The sequence below is a fragment of the Equus caballus genome, chromosome 4, assembly GCF_041296265.1.
Source record: "Equus caballus isolate H_3958 breed thoroughbred chromosome 4, TB-T2T, whole genome shotgun sequence".
NCBI lineage: Eukaryota > Metazoa > Chordata > Mammalia > Perissodactyla > Equidae > Equus > Equus caballus.
Window position 1 is genome coordinate 49635370 of NC_091687.1, and position 27503 is coordinate 49662872.

A 27503-nucleotide genomic window follows, 5' to 3' on the forward strand; every position below is an offset into this window, starting at 1 on the left:
GTTGGCATGGGAACCTTTTGTAATGATAGTATGGGCTGGGAATTCCTTGGAACGGTGCTGTGGCATGGCAGGCATTCTAAGATTTCATCAAGTCTGTATAAAGAGGCATCAATGCCTTTAAAAGGATTTTCAATAATCAGGTAATTATTTTTCTATTCCAGAATTGCTTTACTTTTTTGTGTATATTATCTCACCAATCCTCACAACCCTGATAGAAGATATTATTGTCTAGATTGAAGACGAGAAAATCTAAACTTGGAGAGACAAACAATTGGTTGCTTATCCAGACCTGAATCTCACCTTCTAAATCTAAATTTCATATTTTTCTTTTTCTAAATGTAATTGGGTATCAGAGTCACCTGGAAAATATCTTTAAATTGTAGATTCCCAGGCTTATCCTAGACATGCTGAATGTAGTCTCTGGGGATGGAGCCCGAGAATCTATATCATAAGCATCCCCAGGTAATTCTAATATAACTTGTTTCGGGACCAGAGCTTGTGGCACACCACATTACAGCATGTTAATGTTACTAATTGGAGCCTTAAAAATATATTCATGTCAATATGAAGTCTTTCTTAGGAGAAATTTTTAAAGGCATTTAAAAAACATTTTTTGCCTTTACAAAACATTCAAGTTATAACTCAGTCTTTTATTTAGACTGTTTTGGTTGGCAGGAATGGATTCACATTTTGGTCACCTAATGTAACAGGAGACATATGGAATGAAAAAGAAGAAACACTATCACTGAAATCCAGAAATAGAAGCTGAGACTGGCTGAGTCAAAGGCAACTCTACAGAGCTTAATAGCCACAATTGTTGGAACCTTCTCTAGTGCCATCCAATACTGAAACAACCTCTCTCTGCACATCTATTTTCCTTCTCTTCCTATAAAGATTCATTTTCTGCCTTTGATCTGTATCTTTTCTCTACTATATTTTTCACATTAGAGCTTCTGTTTATATGTAACTCCCACTTCATCATAAATACTACTTACTTTACCATTCTGGGCCTTAATCTACCTCGTGACTTCTCTCTAGTTATCTGTTATGCTTTAATTCTTATTGATTTGTGACTTGGCTATATTTCTCTCAATTCAAATTTTTCTAGAGTGAATCTTATAACACATTTGTCCTTATTGTGCGGCCATGTACTAGGAGCCCTGCTAAGACTAGGTACTGGCTATACTTGGATCAGGGGTCCAAGTCTGAACCAACCAGGTTCAATCTGGAAGGTGAAGCCACTGGTCTGCTTAGGGCTGTCCCTGTCCTGTCAGCTGGGCTATAAGCAGAGAAGTTTCTCTGAAAGCATCTTGGGGTAGTAGGCACCATTATTATCATGAATCTGTATGCTTCTGTAAGGCCTTGTTTTTTCAGGACTCAGGTAAGGCAAGGGATACCCATAGGTTCCATGAAGATTTTTCATATCACTGGGAGCTTGAAATCCACAAATAGGAGTTTGACTTATCTTCCCTCTATATTCTAGCTAATTTTATGTCAAAGAAGACTTGTAATATATGTTGAGGAGGTCTTTTACTCAACAAGACTATATGTACAGTACTCAGCAAATAAGTAAATCTTGAGAGTCAGTTATGTAGGCACACTGAGAGGTCCACATGTTCATATGTTTATAGTTCTTGGGTTTATCACAGCTAATTCAAATTTCAAAAATGAGTTTGAGAACATCTATATTTGTTCTATTTCTTCTGGCTTCTTCTTCAGTAGACACAATTCTCACTCATCTCAACACTAGAATATTTATATTTAATTTATCAATAGCTTTAGCTTTAGCCATTGGAGTTAAGTTACTAGAGGGAAGGTTTTCCCGAGTCAAACCTGACATCTTATACCTCTTCTGTGTGACACTACTTAAATGGTAAATCTTTTAAAAATTCAAAGCTTTCTCCCCACATACATACACATATCTTCTAAAAGGATAAGAATTGCAAAATCCTATTGTTTAAGAACTCTTTCCCTTTTACAAGGCAAGCTTCCTGGATTTTGCTGAAGGGATAGACAGAGAAATTACCAATAACTTTCACATAAGTAATTTCAGGATTAAAAGAGATAATACAAATTTCTCATCATTGAGGTTATGAATGGACCATTCACAGCAATAGTGACAGCAAATGTTGATATGTCGTTATCAGAAAGAGGCATCTGCTAATAGCACGGATTAGCTTTGTGTTAGTTACTTGACCCCTGATTCCATGGAGTAAAGAGAAGAGGTCAATTTCAATAAGGATGTGCACTCTGGAAGCTCTCTGTGTATGTGACTCGGATGAGATGAATCTCAGTATGAGAGCCAGCAAGGGACTAAAAGAGAAAAATGACAGTGGGAAATCAAAGTATTTCATACAACTTTGCAATTTTTATCCAGGACTCTGTTCCGTGTCACAGATTCCTCAGTTCAGGGGCTCCTTGACACTGGAAAATGATACCCAGATTCCATGCTTCACTTTGAGGGGACTGACTCATTAATGGAATTCTTCTTATGGCACTGTGCTATGAGACCATTCTATATATAAAAGACCAATGAAAAAAATATTTAAATGTTATAACTCAGGAAAATGATAATAAAAGTTGCCGTACAACATTTGCTGAGCACAAAGCATTTCAGGCTTCAAGTACATAACTCAAGTTATACTAATAATGATCTTTCAATATTATGCCAAATATTGTTCTCCAGTTTCCCTAGAGGTGCATATTTTCATAGAGGTGAAAGACAATGGAAATGGTAATTTATGGAAATTAGAGAAGATGGGGCTTTATGAGCTCAGTTTTCTCTATTATGATACCTAACTTTCAAATTTGTTTGCATTTTCAGAGATCCTTAGTTGTTCTGATGTTTTACTAATTAATGTAAAAACTTACTAAGTCTATGCCTATGTCCACTTTTAAAAATATTACTTCCCCATTATGGTCTACTACAGTTTTTTCAATATATAGTTTCACAGAAGAAAAATAAAATGTTTTTTTTTCTTTAAATCATCTTAAAATCATTCATGGATTTTGTTTTCACATTTCAAACATACACTAAGTTTTCTAAGGAATTTCTGTAGCTCTACCAGTAATCCCAAATGTTCTAACATGTGCACTGTACCATGTTAAAGCTTCTATAATAATCTTAGTCATAAAATCACATAAAGAAAACTGAATGATTTGCAACCAGATAAAAGAAATTTTAGAATCTATACTGGCAATTTCCTCATTATTCTCTAAAGCAGAGGTTCTGAAATTTAAATGACACTGGGATCACCGGGAGGGCTCATTAAAACAGATTGCTGTATCCCACCTCCAGAGTTTCTGACTCAGTAGGCTCTGAGTAGGGCCTGAGAATTAGCATTTCTAACAAGTTCCCAAATGATACTCATGCATGTGATCTGGGGACTAGACTTTAAGAACCACAGATTGAGGCAAACCTGGTGGCACAGTGGTTAAGTTCACATGCTCCTCTTCAGTGGCCTGGGGTTCACTGGTTCGGATCCCAGGCGTGGACCTATGCACCACTTATCAAACCAAGCTGTGGCAGGTGTCCCACATATAAAATAGAGGAGGGTGGGCACAGATGTTAGCTCAGGGCCACTCTTTCTCAGCAAAAAGAGGAGGATTTGTGGCAGATATTAGCTCAGGGCTAAGCTTCCTCAAAAAAAAACCAAAAAAGAACCACTGATTTAGAGTAAACATACTGTAGAGACTAAGATTCTGGCCTCAGAGGCCAAATTCACTGGGTTTTCATCCTGGACTCCTGCTTATTAGCTGTATAACCTTAAGCAAGCCCTTAGACTCTTTCCTGCAGTTTCCTCGTCTGTCAAAGGAGATAACAAAAGTACCTACTCCCAGAAGTTGCTGTGAGATGAAGTGTATTAACAAGTGTAGAGCACGTGGAACAGCGCCTAGCACACAGCAAAGATCAGTTAGGCCCAAATACTTTATGAAGTCCAGAAAATTTTCAGTTGCCACTATGTGGAAAGCATGGAGATTATTTCTTAGATAAATTTCTCTACTGTTTCGAAGCTGGACAAACAGAACTAAAATTCTATATTAGTACTTTGAGAAAAGAGGTAAAGTATATTTCAGTTTAGAATGACGAATAGGGTTAGTATTTTCATTCAGCATAAAAAGGAGTAGAAAAGTATTTTTGAATGCTATAAAAGGAAACAGACTGAATGGGGTGGTAAAACAAGAATTAGACCACCAGAGGATGACAAAAGGACCATAGCACCTGAGGATGGAAGTGAATGAAGGCACCAAGAAGCTGAGGGTGTGCTGGAAAGAGCGGTGAGAAGACAATGTTCGCCATTTTGCCTAGGTCCTTAGGAAAGGCCACTGAAACTCTGTTTCAGCTGTGGGATACTGTTGTGCATTGTAGGTGGTTGACCTGGTGAGTAAACATGGAACAAGATAAGTCTTTCTCTGAACCATCACTCACACTCCATCAAGGGAGCATGTTTTAATCGGTGTGACTTGAACATAGGTCACTGAAGGAGAAGGTCTCTAACCATAGTGAATTTGAGAGGCTCTTTGGGAGAAAGGAAAAAAAGACCCAAATACAAATCAACAGACAAGCTTTGAACATCAATTACACCAACCCAGGCAATCTCAGGCTCAGTGCAGAGCAGCCAGATTTAGCCTAGTCATTGTGTGAATGCACACATATCTTTAGGCCTATTTTATTCATACGTAGCCCTGTTCTGTAGATAAATTTACCATGAATGGATCTCCATTTCTGATAGTGATCAGAAAGTGTCACTTGCCTACAGCAATCACCAACCATCTGTTAGAAAACCTATTCTAGAATTTACTGAGGTTCTGTGATGCAACAAGCATGGCTGTCCTAAAACGCCCCTGAGAGCTCACCCTCATCTGCCAGGACAATGAGACTATTGGAACTGGGGGCTCCTCCCTCCTCCAATGAGATGAGTTCCTTCCAATCTGAGATCCCCACTGAATCGTTAGCATTTTCCCTCAAAAAAATAGGAACGCAATTTCACACAAAAGATGTTAAAAGTCACCAGGTGCCTAGTAGCTGGCTTTCCCAGACATTCCCATGAACACCTGGCATCCAAACTTAGTAAGGCTGGTGCCCAGATAACTTGTTAGTCAGTTTACTCTGCTCTCCCATCCCCACTGATAAAGTTGCTCTCAGATTTGCTCTGTAACAAAGGAGAAGAACAGGAGGAAGAATTCCTCTCACCCAGAATGTTCACCCACTGTGTGTTCAATGGCGTGCCCTGGTACTCATCACCTACCTAGAGGATATTAGGAGGACTGGAAAACTCAAGCCTTCTTTTGTCCTGATCTTTGGTTGTCAATTTCTTACCCTAATAAAATCCATTCCTTAGCTCACACTGTATGACATGTTAGGTGGTGACCACAAAAAGGCCTGCCTTGCACGACTGTGTCAAGGGTGAACTCAGGCAGGTCTAATCTCCGATATCCACTTATACAACCTCGTCCTCTCCCCAAGTTTTCAAAAGGTAGCACCTCTTTTCTCACTGCCTGCAGTTCTCTCATTGTTCTGAAATGTAACTCGTATGGGTTTTATGGACCTGAATTCATGTAAATAACTGTGGTATTTTATTATCTCATCATCTGTCTCCAGCTTCAATTTGTTCCTTTTCATGTTTGTTATTTTCAGTGTGGAATTGCTCCCTTTGATAAAGAAGGAAATAAAATAGCAGTTAAACTGTTTACCTACTATACGGCATCCGTTAATATTATTCCTTCTGCTCAAGTAAGGAAACTCTTTCCCTGTTCTTTCCTTATTCTGAAGATAATTTAAAACCTATTTTACTCTCTTATTTATGGACTATTTCAAACTACAGTTACTGGTTATATGACAAGATTATTACTAGAATGAATTTTAAGTTAATCATTTGTATCAACATATGTTATTCAAATAGCTTTTTCAAAAGTGTGCATGTTCTTTAGTACCTGGAAACATAAAAGAGTGTTGGGTTTTTATTTGCCACACGTTAGCTTCTCAATTTTGTGGAAGCTGAGCAACAGATCCTTGCTCATCTCATAGATATTCACGTGCAGTAAAATTTTATTATACACTCAAAAAATAATCTACTTGAGAGTAGGTATTTTTGGTGCTTCTACATATAACTTGAGTCATTTAACTATGAAATAATATTTTCTGATCAGAAAATTCTGCAAAAACATTCATGAAAGCATTAAAGAGAATTCCAGTAGTTTTCATGCTGTTCACCCATCCAAACCTCTTTCCCTTCCTCTCTTTTTTATTAAGAACTCGGCTGTCGTCGAGGATCAGAATTGATCTTAGACGCTCTAGAAATCTTCAGAGACACTTTCAAACATCAGGGATCTACCCCTCATTGATTTTCCACGAGACTAACTGTCACAACTTTTCACTTGGCATTTTGCACCTTGTCTTGTGATGCATTCTCATAGGTTGTATCTTTTCTAGCTAATTATTTATCATTTTCTTGAAATCTGAGACCATGTTCTATGTATTTTGTCATCCCAGACAACTAATATTAATGAACTACACATAAATAGGCACTTGAACACGTGCTTTTGAGAAAGAATCACATGCATCTCAATGCAAAAAAATAGAGAGAAATAAAATCAGAAAGCATAAGGATAGGTTAATTTTATTTCCAAAAACTGTGAGAAATTGAGTTGCTCCACTGTCATTACGTGAGGAGAAATTATGATAAAATTGAACATTGAGGAAAACAGTACAGGCAAATTTGTCTTTGCGTCTCAGTGTACAAACTGGAAAAACATTATGAGTAATGCACTGCCACCCAGTGGCAAACTTTCACTTTAAATGAAACAGTAGTTAAAATAGTCAAGACTCCAGTCATTAGGGATCTTTTTCCAGGAAATTTTATACCCCATTAGAAAAATATGAGGAAAAGAGAAGTTAATACTCAGGTCATGGGAAACCTTGGACCAAATGAGAGTAAATAACTAGCCCAAATCAAACAAAAAAAAAAAAAACTGTAAAAAAAAAAGCAAAACCAAATTTTTTAGGACATTTATAAGATAATTGGGAAGTTGGATATTGCCTGGATATTCAACGATAGCAATGAATTGATGTTTTTTACATATTATAACGACACAGTGCTTATATTTCAAAAATAAAAGCATTCTTATCTTTTAGGAGAAACATCTGAAATAATTACTGGTAAAATATGATGCTTCAAAATAATATCAGGCAAGGAGAGAGAGAAACTGGAGGTATATCCGAAGCATATATAAGCTATAAATTAATAATTACTTCAGCTGGGTGATGGTTACACGAGGAGTCACTATACAATTCTGTCTACTTTTGTGCAGGTTTGAAATTTTCTATAACAAAAAGTTTTTTAAAAATCTCACCAAGAGATATATTACCATTGAGTGTAGGATTTGATCAACAAAAGCGGAGCTTTCTCCATAAACTACATGGCAGAAATCAGTAGGTTAAGCCATAGGTTAGGAAGAAGAACTTAGAATCTTTGTTTGCCTTATAAAACGAACTTTGGAGAAATTAACTCAAAACTTCTTAAGTTGAAACTGCTTCTCAAATCATGTTTATATAAAATGTCAAACTCACACTGTCTTATAAGAGAGATTACTAAACAAATACAAAAGGTGAGTTATTGAGATATTTTTTAGTAAAACTGCGCTGGAATGCAATTATTCTCTCTCTCTCTTTCTGGATATTTACTGAGTATTGAGCTTCCTAGTATGTTGATTTTCTAACCTTTCAGAAAACAGCGCAAGAGTCACTGCCTTGTTGCTAGGTTTTCAGCAACAATTAGAGGGCCTGCTTTCACTTTTTTTTCCTACTCTGACTGGAGTCCTTTAGAAAATTAATTCAGTTTCTTAGCAACTCAGATGGGTAAAACTATACTTTGGGTTCTTTTGTGAAGTAAAGGCTAAATGCGCCCCTTATAAACTACGTGTCGGCTTAGTCTTGCTCGGCCTTGCAGAAAAGATTTTTACAACAATCTCTCCGTTTCATATGGTGAGTGAAGTTAGCGATTTTCTAAGGAATGCTTCTGCTTTTGCTTTTGTTTTTAATTATTCTAGTTTGTCAATTTAACTGGCTCTTTGGAATCTAAGTATTTTATGAATTGAGATATATGAGATGAGTTCATTTATGAGAGAATATTTTTATATATGTCATTGTAAATAAGAAATCATGAAAAATATATTAATAAAGAGAAAGCCCAGGTGGAAATAAGTGCTGAATTTCCTTATAAACTTACAAATGTGCATGAATTTGCGGTCTGTGGAGTTCATTGTGATCTTAATGGCAGCCTATTTTATAATATTCTTTTCTTATGTTGGCAGCATTTGGGTACCAGGTATATATCTATGTCATTCCATCTATTTCTCTCTACCTCCCAAAATACATACTTAATGTTACAAAGTTAAACTCAGATATGTAAGGAAAAGAAGCTTAAATTTGCACACATTTGCTAACCGAACAAAGGAATTTCTTTCTAATTAGTAGACTATAAAAGCAGATAAAAATATTTTGTGACTTTCTTTGGGCCAGCCCAGTGGCACAGTGGTTAAGTTCGTGTGCGCTGCTTTGACAGCCCAGGGTTTGCTGGTTCAGATCCCAGGTGTGGACCTATGCACCGCTTATCAAGCTGTGCTGTGGTAGGCATCCCACGTATAAAGTAGAGGAAGATGGGCATGGATCTTGGCTCAGAGCCAATCTTCCTCAGCAAAAAGAGGAGGGTTGGCAGCAGATGTTAGCTCAGGGCTAAACTTCATCAAAAATAAAATTTTTGTGACTTTCTAGTAGAAAATATTTGAGGAGGAAATTTAAAGGAAGGTTTATTTCTTATATTGCCCCTGTTATGAAGAAGCTTTTCATCATTTAGAAAAAATTATAATTGTATAGTTGTGATTTTAGATATAGTTTTCAAAAAGGGAACATCTGTAATTTTCAGAATTTGACAAACATAGAATTTCTAGTATTCTTCTTATCATTTAACCACATAGAATTTGCATTTTTGTAAGGCCGAAAAATGGTGGAATAACAAGAATTTCACATGGCACAGCCTAAAATATGCAGAATCCTGAATAGGGTTTGTAAATTTAGAAATTCTTGTCTCAATAATTTTATAATCTAATTTGGGGGCAGATTTTGTAAATAATTAACTTTAATACATGGTACATGGCAAAATGTACCTTCAAGTTCCACCGCTGTGTTCAGAAGGGGAGACAAATCCTGATGGGGAGATCTGAGAAGGCTTTTATTGGAGGTGGCATTCAAACTGGTCCTTGGGAGAGAGGTATAATTTCATAGATGGAGAATAACTGTGCCTAATGAATGCAGATGAAGCCATCTTTTATTTCCATTGAGATGTCTTGGCCAAAGTATAGCTTCTATAATATCAACATTTACCACTAAATCTGTGACTGAATGAGAATATTGCTAGTTTACCTTGCTTAATTTCTCAATCACACATCTTATAACTTTGTATTTCTCTGTGCCTTTGTTTTTTCCATGTAAAGTGAGGATTATGATGTGACCTTGCCATCACAGTCTTCAATCATTCAACTAGATCACTAGTTGATTTCTTTCTGCTGGGGTGCCCCGGGACTACAGTGACACATACTAACATGATTCAAATACTATAGAAGCCTAATTTTACACACATATTATTCAAAATAATATGTAATAATAAATTCATAAGATAAGGGCAACATGAAGTATCATACAAAATTGAGGAAAATTTATTACCATTTTAAATATAACACAGGAACAATTTTTGGTAGCCAGGAAGCCCCGAGACATATATAGAGAGAGACAGACAGACAGGAGCATTAGTAGTGACAAGGTGACTGATAAGCACGTGTCCACTCCCAGCTACCTAGTCAAACAGAGGTCCAGACCAGCACTACATTCTCCAACCTCTTAGTTTGACAGCTGTCTAGCTTTCTTACTGCCTTGATGCTTGTTTTTTGTATCAATTAGATTTCCAAGGTCTTGACTTATTCTTATTCTTCCAGTTTGTGATCCTCCTGTCATCAATTTCTTTCCAGCTGTACATCCCGGTGAGATCTTTCACTGTCTCACTCACTGACATCCTCAACCTCAGTCTCTTTTCACTGCAACAGATTACCAAACCCTGACCAGGAATCAGTCCATTCATACGCTTTCTCTGTTCATGGAGCCAAATTTCAGAGCCCTGCAGGAGAGAGGTATATTCACAGTTTGGTCAAGGTTGAGACTTCAGTGCTCCTTGGAAGTTTAAAAATATGTTTCTATAGAAATGTGTAGGGCCATGGGTGAGGCAAGAGTGTTAGAAGGCGCGTACCTGGAACAAATTAACCACTGACTGTCAAGGATTTGATTTTCATCAACTCCTAGTGCGTTGGTTGGGTCAGGGTTGAAGTCACATTAACCAGGTTCAGAAGAGCCCAACATGAAAACCAAACATGGACATTTCTTAACTTATGCAAAAAATAAACCAAACTAATACATATTTTCTTTCTAGCTCATTATCTTCCAGTAGATTACTGTACATGTGAAGTCAGATTATCATCTGAGGGTGATTTAGTGAAAATAAAATCAGAAAAAGGATAATTAATTATGTGGTTTATATGTTAAATGTCCTCAGCTTATGAGAAGTCATGCTTCAATCTCCTCAGTATAGCTAGATATGACAAGGGAAATAAAAATATCAGATATGGGCTAGGGTACTCTTCCCCCTGGAAGAATCTTGGAAGGGTACTGCCAACCTCAAAACTCCCATTTTTTTTAGTATCTTTTACTTACAAACCTTTTTAAATTCTATGCAGACATTCCTATTGTTTACAGTATAATATAGAAGCAGGAAATTAAGATTTCTGTTATTTAACTTCTTACCCTTTATATTTTTAACATTACTGAGAGAATAGTAAACCTACATCCTTATATCCACATACTTTGTTAATTAATGTGGGGTTTTAATGATTAAGTTTATTTTACAATAATTTTTATAGGCTGTAAGTAGCTCCCTATTCATCAAACCTGCTTTATTTTTAATGTATTATTTAGCAACAGAGGATAATATGTTTTCAAACACTTGGTGAATTTCTAGTTTTCTCACTCAAATATTAAGCACCACTCTTTTTTCATCTTTTTTTTTTATTGTAGTAAGAATACTTAACAGGAGATCTACCCTCTTCACAAATGTTTAAGCGCACAGTGCAGTATGACTACAGGCACAGTGCTGTGTGGCAGATCTCTAGAACTTGCTCATCTTGCATAGCTGAAACTTTCTAACTGTTAAACAGTAGCTCCTCATTTCCCCTCAGCCTCTGGCAACCGCCGTTCTAATCTCTGTTTCTTTGAGTTTGACTATTCTAGATTTCTCATATAAACAGAATGATGTAGTGTTTGTCCTTCTGTGACTGGCTTATTCCACTTAGAATAGTGTCCTCCAAGTTCATCCATGTTGCTGCATCTGGCAGAATTTTCTCCTTTTTTAAGGCTGATTAATAGTCCATTTTGTGTAGATACAACATTTTCTTTATCCGTTCATCCATCAGTGGAAATTTGGATTATTTCTACATCTTAGTTATTGTAAGTAATGCTGCCAAGAACATGAGAATGCAGATGTCCCTTCAAGATCCTGATTTCAACTCCTTTGGAATAAATACCCAGAAGTGTATACTGGATCATACAGCAGTTCTAGTTTTAATTTTCTGGGGAACCGCCACATTGTTTTCCATAGTTGCTGCACTGTTTTATATGCTCACCAAAAGTACAAAAGTGTTCCAATTTCTCCACATCCTCACTAACACTTACTGTCCTTTGTTTTTTTTGATTATAAACATCCTAACAGGTGTGAAGAGATATCTCATGGTTTTAATTTGCATGTCCGGGATGATTAGTAATATTAAGCATCTTTTCATATACCTGTTGGCCATTCCTATGTCTTCTTTGGAGAAATATCTATTCAAGCCTTTAGCCCATTTTTTTAATCAGGCTATTTGTTTTTGTTGCAATTGAGTCGTAGGAGTTCCTTATCTAATGAGGATATCAACATCATGTCAGATAAATGTTTGCAAATATCTTCTCGCATTCCATAAGTTGCCTTTTCACTCTGTTGATTACTTCCTTTGCTGCACAGGTTTCCCATTCTCTTGACCATTTTTCTTTCTGCAAAATTTAAGAGCTCAATTAGGTAACACCTATGACTTATTCCTTCTGTTTCCCAGAAAAAGTTAGTCTTTTACGTTTATTGAAATTTATCCAACTTGATTTATGGTTAATTTGTTTTTTCTAGTTGAGATAAAATTCACATAACATAGTTTCACTGATTACTATTTTAAAGTATACAATTTAGTAGTTTTTAGTATATTCATAATCTTGTGCAACCATCACCACTATCTATTTCCAGAACATGTCCATCACCCCAAAAAGAAATCTTGTACCTGTTAGCAGTCGGTCCCAGTTCCCTCTTCCCCACATCCCCTGGCAAAAATAATTTTTTTTATTGTAAGCAACTGAGTTTGTGGATAGTTTATTGTATGGCATTATTGCAGCAAAAGCTGGCCTTAGCCACAGGCCTAAACTTTTAGTTATATAATGCACATATATTTTGTATAAATCTATTATGATGATCTTCTTCCATAAACTGTTCCTCCTCTTGTATTTATTATCTTGGTTAAGAAATTTTGCATTAGCGTTGATTCATTAAAACTCCTTGGCTTAACATAAAAGACCTTTGCTAACATAACCTAAAATGATTTTTCTAGCTTTATATATCACACCATTTTCCACTGCCTCCTCACATATATAGGCTATGCTCCTGCCACCTTGTGCCTTTTGCTTTTTTCTCAGTGTGGCATAGTCATTTTAAAAAAATAAAAATATTTATATTAGAATTTGAAAAACAATTCATTTTATTTTACAAAGTATTTATTATTGATTTTTAAAAGTTGACACTTTCAATGTATCCCCAAAGTAGTTTCTCTTCATTTACAACATTAGCTTACTGCATAATGGCATTTAGAATTTTAAAGATCCTCTATTTGATGTTATCAAACAACAAGAAACTCTTGCATAAGACTAGGAAATTCATTCCACCTCAGGTCCTTATTCCCTGGGAACCAGCATTGTCATGTTATTTCCACTTGGCCAAATATACTTTAACTGGCAATTATCCCTCTTTCCAAAGAGGTTGTAAATTCATTGGCATTTCCAGTAACATATTGACAAATTCATTAAATCCTAGAAGTGTACTGATAATTTCTTTGATAATTTCTTTGGTCAGCAAAAAGCAAATCCATGATTCTTAACAGCAGATTCCAAATAGCAGTAGCTACAATGTGCTTGTGATGGTTTAGGTGGCCATAGATATCCTAGAATTAGCTTATGACAAATTTTACATATTTCCTGTGCCCTGGTGAAATGTTGTTTCCTTCCTTTACGACCTGGAATATTTCTAATAATCCTTCAAGATCTGTCCAAATGCCAACTTTTCTTTTGACGTCACTTCTATTTTCCTGATAGAGTTAGCTGACCACTCTCCTTGCTTCTCATAACACTATTGTAATATCTATCACATTACATAGGTTTTACTTTTTGTTTTCATGTCTTTTTCCCAAGTACTTAAGGACATGAATTTTTTTGAAGAGGAAGAAGATTAGCCCTGAGCTAACATCTGCTGCCAATCCTCCTCTTTTTGCTGAGGAAGATTGGCCCTGAGCTAACATCTGTGCCCATCTTCCTCTACTTTATATGTGGGATGCCTGCCATAGCATGGCTTGATGGTGTGTACGTCTGCACCTGGGATCTGAACCCATGAACCCTGGGCCACCAAAGTGGAATGTGCAAACTTAACCAATAAGCCACCTGGCCAGACCCAGAGCATGAATTTTAAGTTAATCATTTTTGAATTCCTAGCCCCTAGCACAGTGACTGCTGTGACAAAGGTGCTGAATAAATATGTGCAGCAGCCATGATGCTTTCCCTCCCCTCCACACACACCCCTTGTCATTTCTGAGCTTTTTTCTGCTTCATAAATCTTTCAGAGATTACCCTAACCTGGAGAGAAAATATTCAATACATCATTGCTATAGTGGCATACCTCACCAATTTCCATGTCTGTTGCAGATTCCTACGTGTGAAAATCCCTCCACCTAATGTATCTTGAGGCCCAGAAAGGCAGGAGAGGCAGGGATCTTGCAAAGAGGCTGCAGCATCCCACACAAGATCTCAGTGCCAAATGGAAAAAAATCTCCTGCCATCACCACAACCTGAAATGAAAGTCAACGTATGGGAAATAAAGCCTCCTGATTTTAGTTACAAACTGTATAAATCTATGAGATGTCCAGAAAAACCATCAAGGACCATGAAGGAAGAACAAAAGAGAAAAAAAAGCAATTTTCAAGAAACAGTGCTTCACCTGCCCAGTATAAAGAAGCATCCTGAGAAGGCCACACCTCCCAAGTTTATAACTACATTCCCACATGTGGATTCACACAAAGCGAACTTAATGTTTGTGAAGAGTGGAAAATATCCAAATGGTGTATACTTCAATCCAAAACCACATGACTTTAGACAGGTACATAGGAGCATTTGATTCTAAGTAATTAACAGAAGATAAGGGGAAATATATATTATTTTTAATTCATTTCTTAATTATAACAACTATTACATGAGCAAAAAGATATGTGGATATAATAGGTATAAAGCTGCATCTTTCTTTCTCAGGGAACAATACAATTCAGATTCAGCAATAAATGACAGAGGAGAGAGGTAAGATCGTGGTTAATGTTTCTGATTTTATCTCCCAGGTGGAATCACTGACTCTGGGATGACTTTTCCTAGTTTTGAGGAGAACAGTTTGAACTTAGATGTGATTGGAGAACAGGCCTGAGTTGCCAGGAGTGTACAATCTAGTAGTAATGAAATCAATTCGTGAAAGGAATGGATGAATGAATGGAAATTGACAAAGAGGGGTATTATATTACTTTACTGAATTTTTCTAAGGATTAACAATTTAAATAATATGGAGACTAAAATTAGCTTTATAATTTAAAACAGTGGTGGGGAATATATATTTAAGGAGATGCAAATGATGTCAAAATATAATTCCACTAGAATATAAAGATGTCCTATACTTAGGTCTTTAATTTAACACATAAGTATGCCTCTTGCCAGGTAAGAAGAAAAAGAATAGGACTGATAACACAAAAAAAAAGTAGCTAGAAAAAAGAATGAATTTATTTCAGGGGGAAAATATAGGAAAGTGGGTAAGAGCGTGGGCTCTGGGATCAGATTATCCGTGTTCTCTTACTTTCTAATAATTTTAGACACGTTATTAAGCCTCTTTCCTTATTTATAACGTGAAATAAAAATGCCACACATTTCATATAGTTATTTTAAATAATGAAGGAGACAATTATATATAAAGTACATACAACAGGGTCTAGAATATCGAGGCATTTAATGAATGTTAACTCTTAAGAGTTATTAAGATAAAAATTGGGAGATCCAGAAAGCCTCGGCCCATAACCTTCTTTACTTGTTCGGGGTATCTGATCACTTCTATTTATGGCAAATGAATTATGCTACCTTTTGGAGATGAGGGGAAGTCAACCAAATATCAAATGTCATCGTTTCAGTTAAATATTTCACTTGGGTGAGATTACAAAACTTGGGTAAGTAAAGTTACTAGACTTGGATAAGTAAAATTCAAGGAATGAGAGACATTTTTATTTTTTTACTTTTTCTTTATTTTGTTTCTTTATGTTTTTGAGGAAGATTAGCCCTGAGCTAACATCTGCCGCCAATCCTCTTTTTCGCTGAGGAAGACTGGCCCTGCACTAACATCTGTGCCCATCTTCCTCTACTTTATATGTGGGATGGCTGCCACAGCATGGCCTGACAAGCAGTGCATATGTCTGCACCCAGGATCCGAACCAGCAAACCCCAGGCCGCCGAAGCGGAATGTGCAAACTTAACCACTGCACCACCAGGCTGGCCTCAGGACATTTTTATCCTAATCAAATTAATTTGTTTCTATAAATAAGAGTGAATTGAAGGCAGCACGATAAAAATTGTGCAACCACCAGATGTCAGTATCGTTACAAATTGAACTTCAACTGAAGAATTTTTAAAGATTTTATTTTTCCTTTTTCTCCCCAAAGCCCCCAGGTACATAGTTGTGTATTTTTAGTTGTGGGTCTTTCTAGTTGTGGCGTGTGGGACACCACCTCAGCATGGCTTGATGAGTGGTGCCACGTCCACACCCAGGACTCGAACCGGCAAAAGCCTGGGCCACCAAAGCAGAGTGGGAGAACCACCCAGCCACCGGGCCAGCCCCAACAACTGAAGAATTTCTGAAACTAACCTGGCCTCACTTTGTATTTAATTAAAGACTGAAAAATCTTATATTAGAGAGTTTCCTTCTTTGAGACTTTTAATATTTTCCTTTTTGCTTGATGCAGGACCTAGAGTCACTCACTAAGAAGAGAACCCTGTCTAACTTCTGCTTGACCCCCGAAGTTCACTCTTTTGTGCCACATTGATTCAACTTTCAAGCAGACATGATGTTTTATTTTATTTGTTTCTGGAAGGGTACAAATTCTATTTCAGTTCAAATTGGCTCATTTAAACCATCTTAAAAAACCTACTTTGGGGGCTGGCCCCATGCCCAAGTGGTTAAGTTTATGAGCTCTGCTTTGACTGCCTGGAGTTCAATGGTTCAGATCCTGGGAGTGAACCCACGCACCACTCCTCAGGTTATAGTGTGGCAGCGTCCCACATAGAAGAACTAGAATGACCTACAACTAGGATATACAATTATGTACTGGGGCTTTGGGGAGAAAAAAAAAAAGAAGAGAATTGGCAACAGATGTTAGCTCAGGGCCAATCTTCCTTACCAAAAAAACAAACAAACAAACAAAACCTACTTTGTTTTATAACTTACTAAAATTAATCAATATTTACTCTATTCCAGGCTCGGCAAATTATTTTAGCTGTGTTCAACATGTTTTTTATATCCCTGAAATAAGTTCAGCTGCAGAAATATAACATGTAACTCTATGTGCATTTAAGTTGCCAAATTTTGAATAGATTCCCTTAATTTCTTCTTATTTAAAATACTATTTCTGATTTATTCACACAAGAATAATTGAAGTGCTCTGCTCCGTTTGAAAGAAAATTAGATTTTCTTTCAAATTTTCACATGCTAGTTTTAAATGCTACAATAAAATCCTCAAAATTGCATTTTGCTAATGAAATATTTATTATTTGGAAAAATCAAATTTGAAATACAATAAGAAGCAGGATTTATTAGTAATAGTACAATCTTCTCTTTACATATGTAGTACCAACGTAATTTACCGAACTTTGTGACAACTTATGAACGGGATCCTTTTGGATTAAAATTTAAGGCACAACACTTAAGTGTAGGTAAGTCATTATAGCAAAGTTATAAATGTGGTAAAAAAATAAACTTTCTGCATTATATTTTAATAGTTAAAAAGACATATAACTAAAAAGGTGCTTGTTTACTTATCACCTTTAACAAAATGGTAAATTTTTTGAATGTCCAGTTAATTAATGGCAACAATCCATTTACTTTGTTACCCACAACTTTTAATTTATTATTGAAGTTGAATTTGTAATTCAATGTATTGCGTGTGGAGAACTGACTGAGTTAGTGCTTAAGAGGATAGACCCTGGAAGCAAGCTGCATAGCTTTGAATCTTAGCTTCACTGCCCCAAATTATCTAAGCTGTCTATCTCTTGGTTTCTCCATCTGTAAATGGAGATGGTAATAAATGAATTTACATCATAGAATTATTGTGAAGATTAAATCTGTTATACCACATGAAAGCCCTTAGTTAATAATGGATGTAAAGTACGTGTTGTCTGGCACACAGTAAAGACACATCATTATTATCATGGTGCCATCTGTACGGTGTTTATCTAGACTTAATTTGCATTGTCCAGCATTCCTTATTTGGACAAGGGTGAATAATACATGTGTGCTATATTTACATATTATAATTACATATCAATTATAAGCAAAATAATAAGATATTAACAGTATTGTCTCTAGATAATGGGATAATAGTTTAATTTTATTTTCTTCTTTTCAAAATGAGAGGCAAATAGTTTTATAATTGTAAAATTAAGATGATTCATTTGCAAACAATGTACACATTTTAGCATGGATTATTTTGATAAAAGCCTTGTCTAAGTTTGTAATAAAATGGAACATGTCAACTTCCCTTATTTGCTCTATGAGTAAGTCACGATGGAAGAAAATGCCAGGGATATTTTACAAGACCCAGCCTCTGACCTCAAGAAGTGTCTAAGTAAACCATAAGGTACAATGCAAAATATGCTATTAAGTCACAAAGCACCATTAAAAAGAAGCTTTCAGGGAAATAAAGGAAAGTGGGATTTGAATTGGAGTTTGAAGAAGGAGGACATTAATTCCAGCATAAATAGCAAAAAGGATAAGCAAATTTTATTTAGATTTGCATTTGTAAATTGTCCAGCAATTTACTACCCTGAGTCTTGATCTCCAAAATGATACCACCTTCTGTGAGACACCAGGAGCAAGGACTTGTGTAATGGCTAAGCTTCTCATTTGTCTTCGTATCTCCAGCACATGGGTGCCAGTTGCTGAAAGATGATGAACACAAGAACAGTATGGAAAGATTTATCACCTACAAGCCTCGGGAACGCACTTGGGATTCAAAACTAATTTTACCAAAAGCTCCGTGGCCGGTTAGATCTGGTTCCTACACGGTGAGTTTGACCCTTTCCTGACAGCTTTTGGGAAATGTCTCCAATACTGTTGTTAACAATTGCTTTAATGCAGGAGTTTTTAATTTGCTGTTAGTGTATATAGTGAAAGATGTTCCTATTTTAATCAGTAAAGCATGCAGGGGCCAGCCCCATAGACTAGTGGTTAAGTTCTACGTGCTCAGTTCCCTGGGTGGGTTGGGGGCGGTTGGGGATGGGACCTACATCACTCATTGGCAGCCATGCTGTGGCAGGGACCTACACACAAAATAGAGTAAGATTGACACAGGTGTTAGCTCAGGGCGAATCTTCCTCAGCAAAAGGAAAAAAAATAAAGCACACAGATCTCTGTTTTTTTCTTAGAATGCAAATAGTAGATTATCTAGAATTTTGGATTTTCTTTTTTATTACAAGAATAATTGGTATGGTGAATTGAGGCCTGAATATTGGGAGGAATTTCCCCCAAATTTACTCCCATCTCATTTGGAGCAGCCCATTCTGAGTGAACTGCACTTAAGTAAGAAGGGCTGACAAGAGGACTCTGTCATACACTCATAAGAAAGATGCTGAGAAAACATATTTTTACCATAGCTCAAATTCTACTCTTTATAGCCCTGTATGTCCAAGCAGAACAGATGTGCTTTTGTCCTACAGAGCAAGCTTTCAAAGCAAAGATTACTAAATAACAATCAAAAAAAAGATAAACAGTGATTAAAGTCAATACATGTTTGCTTTTGCTAACATCCTCTGTACCATCTTCTTTAAGAGACATAGACGGCAGCGGGATGCGTACAGTGCATTTATGGATCGTGTAGAAGAAAAGTTTACCAAGACATGTAAGCAGAGGTGGGCAAAAGTTTTAAGATTTGTTGTTGAACATTTACAACAACTCTTTAGAATTACTACTCAAACGACTGTTTTCAATACTGTGCTTTATCCTACAGAAGCTCTACTATCATAGGAACTATAAAGGAAGTATTTGCACGGTGCTTAAACAATTTTAAGTGGAGTCTATAAGAATCCAGTCCCTTGATCAGATAATTATTATTTTTCCTAGGTTTCAGTGGAATTCTGGAAAACTACCAGTGATGATGTCCTAATTTCAGGCTTCAGAAACACTGTGGGTGCCGCCCACATCCCCTCAGTCTTTGTCATTCCCCACATTTCTGCCTAACCTCCAAAGATCAGCATCTGCGTCTCTTTGCCCCAGGGCTTTCTCTGGCTGTTGGAGCTGCCCACAGCCGGTCAGACTGTTGGAGGTTTACCATCTCCCAGCAGAAGGCCTCAAGCAATAACTGAGTTGATTGTTTTACGTCGTTCACCAGATCTCCCCGAGGGCTTAAACTCCAGTTGACCCGGTAGTTACTTGCATGTTGTTGGCTTCCTTCCTTTTCCCTTCTCGCCTGCCCACACTCTTACCTTCATTTTGGGGATCACCTCTGGTTTCTCTAGAATCCCTGTTAAATATCTGCTTCAGAGGAAACTTAAATCAAGACACCGGGAGACAGTATAATGACAGACAGAAGCCCAAAAGCCTGGCTTCGAATCCCAGCCTTGCCACATAATCTTGGACAGGTCACTCTTCCTCAGTACTTTACCTGCAATTTGGAAATAGTGTGTACTAAGACACAGACAAGCGGGATCTGAGTGACACTATGTCTTGTAACTCCTCTTACCTCTCTTTATTCACTTGTCAACGTCGTCTATGGAAAGAGCGTGAAAGGGGAGATTAACATAATGGACAGAGTTTGGGCTTTGGGTTTGGTCAAAATGGATTCAAATTCTAACCAAACCACCCATAACTGTGTAGTCTTGGATGATTTGCTTAAGTTTTCTGAACCAATCTTTCTCGGGTTTTAGGAGAATTAAATAAAAATGTGTATATAAACTGCTTGCAAAGTCCTTCATATCTTCTGAATTCACTTATTGTTGATTATTATTGTTAACGAAAATATAGAGATATAGCTTTGCATGACCATGGAAAAGTTACTTAACTGTCTGTGGCTCAGTTTTCTCATCTGTAAAATGACAATAATAATCGTACCAACTTCATAAAGTTGTTATGAAAAATCAAAAGTTTGTATTTGCAAAACACTTGGAACATAGCACATGACACTTAGTAATTGTTATATAACTATCTTATGAATAAAAACTCAACAACTATGCATTTGTGTCTACAAAAGAAAATATCTACAGTGTCTAAGGACTAGCCAAGTCAAGGGTGACTGAAAGATGAGAGAAAGAGGATGAGAGAGAGACAGAGAGAGGCTCCTCAGAAAGATTAGTAAGATTAGACTCGTGTAAACGAGGGGACTCCAGGGAGCGGAGAGCCAGCAGACAGCTATTTCTAGAAGACGAGATTGCAGATGGGTACATAAGGAGAAGAGACTTCAAATGGGCAGAAATTCATTTTATATTTACAAGTGGTAGGTATGAAGTGATCCCACCCAAGACGTAGAGATAGACTTATCTTTACAAAGATTAGAGCAGTTATTTCAAACCAGAAAGATCCTGTTCTATATACCAGAAATTCTTGATTGCTATAGCAATAGCAGGGGCTTCCTCTCTATAAATGACATTGTACTTGAGCTCAGCAGTTGGGGCCTCAGTGCTAACTACTATCTTGTAGCCAAACACAAAGGAAATGACGTGGCAGTCCATTACCAAGTTTCTTAAAGTGGTTACAGAAAATCATAGACTACCGCTGACTGAGCACTATGAATTCAGGGCTTCCAGCCTCAGCCAGAACCTTGTCCTTCCTAGCTGTCACTGCCTAGCTGTCACTGGGAAGCATTTTCTTTTATTAACTTCAAGAGCAAATTGACTTTAATATCCCACAAGCTTCTTGAAATAAAAATGTTTTAATCTGAAGTCATAGTTTCCTCTTATTTTTTCTTCTTGAAAATTATTTGATGTACTTAGCAAACTGCACCCTGTGAAGGTTCGAATGAAATGGCTTTATATTCCTCAAACCATGACTTTTAAATGTGCTGTGTTGGAGCGCCCTTCCCGCAGCTTCAGAATTTCTTTGACGGATCCCATAGCTTTTCAACCACTTCATGTGGACTAGCAGTGTCATTTCTGTAATTTAAACTCATGTTCAGCCATGAAAAAGTCAGGCTAGAATAAAAAAAATATATATATCTTACCTCACACCATGCATAAAAATATCAATTCACATGGATTGTAGACCTGAATGTGAAAGGAAAAACAATAAAGCTTCTAGAATAAATTTGGGAAATTTTTTTTTAAGATTTTATTTTTCCTTTTTCTCCCCAAAACCCCCGAGTACATAGTTGTGCATTTTTAGTTGTGGGTCCTTCTAGTTGTGGCATGTGGGATGTCGCCTCAGAATGGCTTGAGGAGTGGTGCCATGTCCGCCCCCAGGATTTGAACCGGCGAAAGCCTGGGCCGCCGAAGCAAAGTGCACAAACTTAACCACTCAGCCAGGGGGCTGGCCCCAAATTTGGGAAATTAAATGAGATCTTAAACAGAACCCAAAAAAGCAGTAGCCACATACAAAAAAATTATAAAATGTCTTAAGCATTAAAACTCCAAACTTCTATTTATCAAAAGACACCAGTAAGAGAATAAAAAGGCAGCCACAGAGCCAGAGAAGATATTTATTACTCATATAACCAAAAAAAGGTTTGTATGAATAATATATAAAGAATTCATGCAAATAAATAAGCAATAGACAAGCAATCCGATAGAAAATAACAGAGATTTCACAAAAGAGGATACCTAAATGACCAAACTTACGAAGATGTGCTCATCTCATACTCAATGGAATGCTATTGCACACCTCCCAGAATAGCTAAAATGAAAAAGATAGAAACTATGGAGCATTGGTAAAGTTATGGAGCAAATAGAACTCCTATACACTGCTTTAGGGAGGGTAAATTGGGACAAGGAACTTGAAAAACCATTTGGCAGTATATTCTAAAGTCAAATGTATATATATAACTTGTGACACAAAGTCACATTCTTAAGTGTATTTAGCTAAGACATATATATGGTATACATATGTATACTATAAGATATGTACAGGAATGTTCACAGCAGAATTATTTGTGATAACCTTCAAACTAGAAACAAGTCCAATGCCAACAAACAGTGGAATGGATAAATAAAAAGTGTGGTATATTTACACAGTGGGTTACCATAAACAGCAAAGAAAATGAACAAAGTATTGCTGTGTGCAACAACATGGATGAGTTTCACAAACATAATAATGAGTAAAAAAATAAAGAAAAGCCAGATGTAAAAATATATATATTATTCCATTTACATGAAGGAAAATACTTGTCCACATGTAAGCAATCAAGGAGTTGGCTTCCTTCAGTTTGAAGAGAGGGAGTATAATGAAGAGTTTCTGGGTTCTGAAAATGTAGTATTTCCTGTCTCAGGTGGTGGTTACAGAGATGCATTTACTTTGTGAGACTTCATAGAAATATTCATTTAATATCTGTACCTTGTGCTGCATATATGGAAAACTTTAATGAAATTTTTTTAAATTGGAAATTTTCTTGTAATTGCCTGAATTAAAATAAACAATAAATAAATAAAGCTTCATCCATTCTAAATTAAAACTGCAACCTCACAACTTCTTTGCTCTCCTCAACAAAAGCCTGCCCTGAGGCTCAGGGATTTTCAATGGAGAGAGGAACATCATTTCCATTTTTTCTCTTTCTACAACTTCTCATCTCCCTCCATTGCTTCTTCGTCTGCCTTTTATCTCCAAGGTGTTGGTGCCCAGAGGAGAAATGGGAGGAATGGGGGCAAATATCTCAGGTAAGAGAGATTGCTGTCATCAGCCGTTGACATCCCGTGTGGCAGATGTCCAAATAGTGACTTGCTTATGGAGCACATTTTGTGCATACTTCTCTGTCCTACATAGGGACCTCATTCTGCATAGTCCTTTGATGAAGACTAACCTCCACCAACTTGCCCTCATCCCTGCCTCAGCAGTCTATCCTGCTGCCTCTTACAGGTAGATCTAAATCCCGTGCAGGCAGTCTTCTTGGTAGGATTACCCACAAGATGGCTGGAGCCCAGCTATCTTATGAGTCCACTGTGTTCACAGAACGCTCCATAAGACTACCAAATGGTGAGAATGTAGATAGCCCCATTCTTTCCTTTCCCCTTTCCCTGACATTGTGAGCCACCCATCTTTTAATCTCCAGGTAAGAAGTGGGCACCATTCTCTATGATCAAATGCACACCCTCTGAAACCTCTTGGGGACATCCATGAAACCACTCCTCCACCAAGAACTCCCAGACTGCCTTGTGACGACGAGCCCCACGGTGGCCTCTGCATTTTCTGCAGCTCAGCAAGAATTCATTCAGCACATACCTGCTGCTTTCCTCCTCTTGTAGGCGCCCCCAATCTCTAGTCTCTAGAAATGATCATTCTGAGCACCTCTGAATTGGCTTTGCAGGAATCACCCTTCTTTCCTTCCTCACAGGAACAAGAATGGGTACTCTATAGTGCCTCCCCGCAATGATAACGATGCCTACACCCTCAAATAATGCCTTTTGAGTTTTAATCATTTACTTACTTAATTTGGGTGGAGTAGAGGGTGAGAGCAGCAGGTCTGTTCCTTCTACCTTTTAGAAAGCCTTGTAGAGATACATCTTGTAGCAACTTCTCTGTTAAACACAGGAGTACTTACCTGTGTGTTCTCAGCTGTGGGGCTTTTGCCTCATTTCAAGACAACAGGAAACCCATTTCCACATGCTGCTAACCCTGTATTGCTTGCCTCAGCGAGCTCCCACTCCTCTCACCTAAGTGAGAAACCTAAGCACTCCTCACATGCCTTTGGCCATTTCCTGGGAGTCCTCCTTCCAACATTCTTCCTCCAGCCTTCCCTGCCCACTAGTCTTATCTGAATACCCCTCGTCCATCCAGCCGCCAACACTTCCCAGGACACACCTCTAGCATAAAAGCACACATTCGTAGGTGATGTACTGCTGCTTTCCCCAACTAAATAATACTAGATAATAAACAATTTCAGAACCGGGATCTTGCCTGATTTTGTTTTGTAGGTGAGTGCCTGGAACATGGTACTTGAAAACTTTGCTTATTGAGTGAATACAGGAAACTGATTGAGATTGATTGTAATGCATTGATATAGATTACCGGGAACTGGATACAGAATGGTTCGTTGTACCACTCCTCAGCACTCTTCTGCCCTCCTGTTTCTGATGGACTCACACAGGATGTATCTAGGGATCCTTGATTTTTGCATCCTTTAGTCATCTTTTACACATCAAACTCAGCAATGTACATTCACTCTCATAGGCATAACTTCACTCAATTCTTTCCAGAGCATGTGATGTTTAGTTAGGTTTTACTGTTATCATTTTTTGTTAGTGCCATCGAGTGGATTCTGACTCCTAGTGACACTGCACACAGCAGAGAGGAATTCTGCTGGGTTTGTTTGCCATCCTCTCACCTTCCAGTGCTGTATCAGAAAATGCTCCACTGCTATTCACAGGGCTTTCATGGCCAAGTTTTTCGGAAGCAGGTAGCCAGGTCATTCTTCCTAGTCTGTCTTGGTCTGGAAGACTCCAATGAAGCCTGTCCACCATGGCATAGCTTTCAGCATCACAGCAACATGCAGTCAACATGGTATGACAACCTGACCAGGAAACAAACCCATGCTGAGGCAGTGAGAGTGCTGAATCTTAACCACTAGACCACGAGGGCTGGCTATTATCATCACTACAATTTTATAAACTAGGAAACTGAAGTTCTCGTTAGGAATTTAACATTCACAGCACTCATTCAAGACAACACTTCAAAACACTCAAAATGAATGAGCTGCCGATCGCAGTGGTATGTGCATTTGTCATTATGTGCGTTGTTGGGGAAGAGGGAGACTTTCCCCCTTCCCTTAAGGTTCTTATGGCTGGTCAAATAATTAAAAAGGCAGGTTAGCAGGAGAAAATCAAACAAAGTTTAATAGCATGTAAACATGGGATAAACCCAGGTGAAACTGAGAAACTCAGCCATCTGGCCGAGGCTTCCTCTTTAAATATCTTCAGTTACAGGCAAGGATGTTTGGGGTAGTGATTTGGGGCTTCAAAGGGGAGGAAGGCAACTCACACGGAAATGGGAAAGCAAATGTTTGGTAAATAGAACTTTGATAAGAGTGATCTTAGCAAGGATTCTCCCAGTCTACCTATACCCAGAGTTATCTATGGTGATGGCCTGCCCTGCGAACAGGCCTTTGTTTTAAATTTATTGTAGGTAGTTAGAGGGGGAAGGTCAAAGGTTCTTCCTGAGTCTGAGCCTCTATTGTCTTCAGCTCGAAATAATCTGCATACCAGAGTGGTGCACCTTGGGGCAGCCTGCCCTGAACCCCATCAACGTCAAGTCGGCTCTGACTCCTGGCGACCGAATGAATGAGTGGTGCTCACAGGGTCCTGTCCTCAACAGCCCTACTCAGCTCCTGTAGACTCATGCCCATGGCTTACTTTATGGAGCCAAGCCAGCTCATATTTGATCTTCCTCTCTTCCTGCTGCCTTCTTCTTTTCCCAGCCTTAATGTCTTTTCCAAAGAATCCTGCCTTCTCATGATGTGCCCAAGGTAGGACAGCCCCAGTTTATCATTTTTGCCTCCAGTGATGGTTCAGGCTTAATCTGCTCTAGGACCTACTTGTTCATTTTTCCGGCAGTCCAGGGGATTGTAGAGCTCTCCTCCAATACCACATTTCAAATGAATCAATTTCTTTTTCTGTCAGCCTTTCTGATAAATAATTAAAAGTAAATTTGTTTGTTTGGGGCTGGCCCCGTGGCAAAGTGGTTCAAGTTCCACATGCTCTACTTCGGTGGCCCCGGTTAGTGGGTCCAGATCCCAGGCGCAGACCTAGTCCACTCATCAGCCATACTGTGGAGTCGACCTACGTATAAAATAGAGGAAGATTAGCACAGATGTTAACTCAGGGCTAATCTTCCTCAAGCCAAAACAAAAAGAGGAAGGTTGGCAAAGGATGTTAGCTCAGGGCGAATCTTCCTCATCGAAACAAAGAAAAATAAATTTGTTTGGCTAACACAGTACAGTTCTTATTCCACATCATAGTTGTAGTCAAGTTCAACTACTCCTTTTGTTATGCAGTTATGAAGTTGATTTTAGATGAACATCTCTATAATGAGGTCAGAGAACGAAACAGATGACATCTAGCATTTGCAGTCCAGTTTCTGGTTCTGGAGCAATGTATCAGGTAAGCCTCACCTTTTATAGAAGCGGATTCAGGAGATTCTGGCCTCACATTTCTCTTTTGTTCATTTAGGCAGCTGATGGACCCAAACAACATAGAGCTTCCAGAAATTTCTCCTGAATGTTCATCATCAATGCATTTCCTTATGAGAACACCAAGGGATTGTGGCATCATCCTGGATTCTAGGAAAATATGCACCCCCCCCCCCCAGAGGCACAAAAAAGTTCTAAAACAACAAATTTTTCAAACTAAAGTTGTCTACCTTGAAATTTCTTTGTTGCAACAGAGATAAGAATACTGTCATTGGGGTTTTGATTTAATGTGTGAAAGTTAGATCTTCCAACTATGAGTGGAAATTCTGATAAAACTTGTACTTTTTGTTAATGCCCAAAGTTAAAGAGATGCTCTATCTCAGGTTAAGCTAAGAAGAGGCAGATAAACAAGAATAATGCCTACTAATTTTGACCATCCAGCTTCTCTATGGCAGGCATTGCAAATTTTATTTGTTTGCATCCTTCATAGTAACAAGAAGAATTCC

At 37.7% G+C, this 27503-nt stretch overlaps 1 protein-coding gene across 9 annotated transcripts; it reads left to right on the forward strand.

The window, feature by feature from the left end:
- Positions 1–27285, forward strand: C4H7orf78 (chromosome 4 C7orf78 homolog). Of its 9 annotated transcripts, none has more exons than XM_070264559.1 (6): positions 1–140; positions 14087–14537; positions 17308–17392; positions 18600–18742; positions 19506–19585; positions 19797–20627. In XM_070264559.1, exons 2-6 carry the CDS (start codon positions 14199–14201, stop codon positions 19837–19839), a joined length of 690 nt encoding a protein of 229 aa, XP_070120660.1. In that variant the 5' UTR covers positions 1–140; positions 14087–14198; the 3' UTR covers positions 19840–20627. The 9 variants fall into 9 exon arrangements, with proteins under 9 accessions (XP_070120660.1, XP_023495069.1, XP_070120661.1 ...); XM_023639301.2 differs by lacking the exon at positions 19797–20627 and adding an exon at positions 27038–27285 and having other exon boundaries at positions 27–140; XM_070264560.1 differs by having other exon boundaries at positions 27–140; positions 19514–19585.
- Positions 27286–27503: the final 218 nt, after the last annotated feature.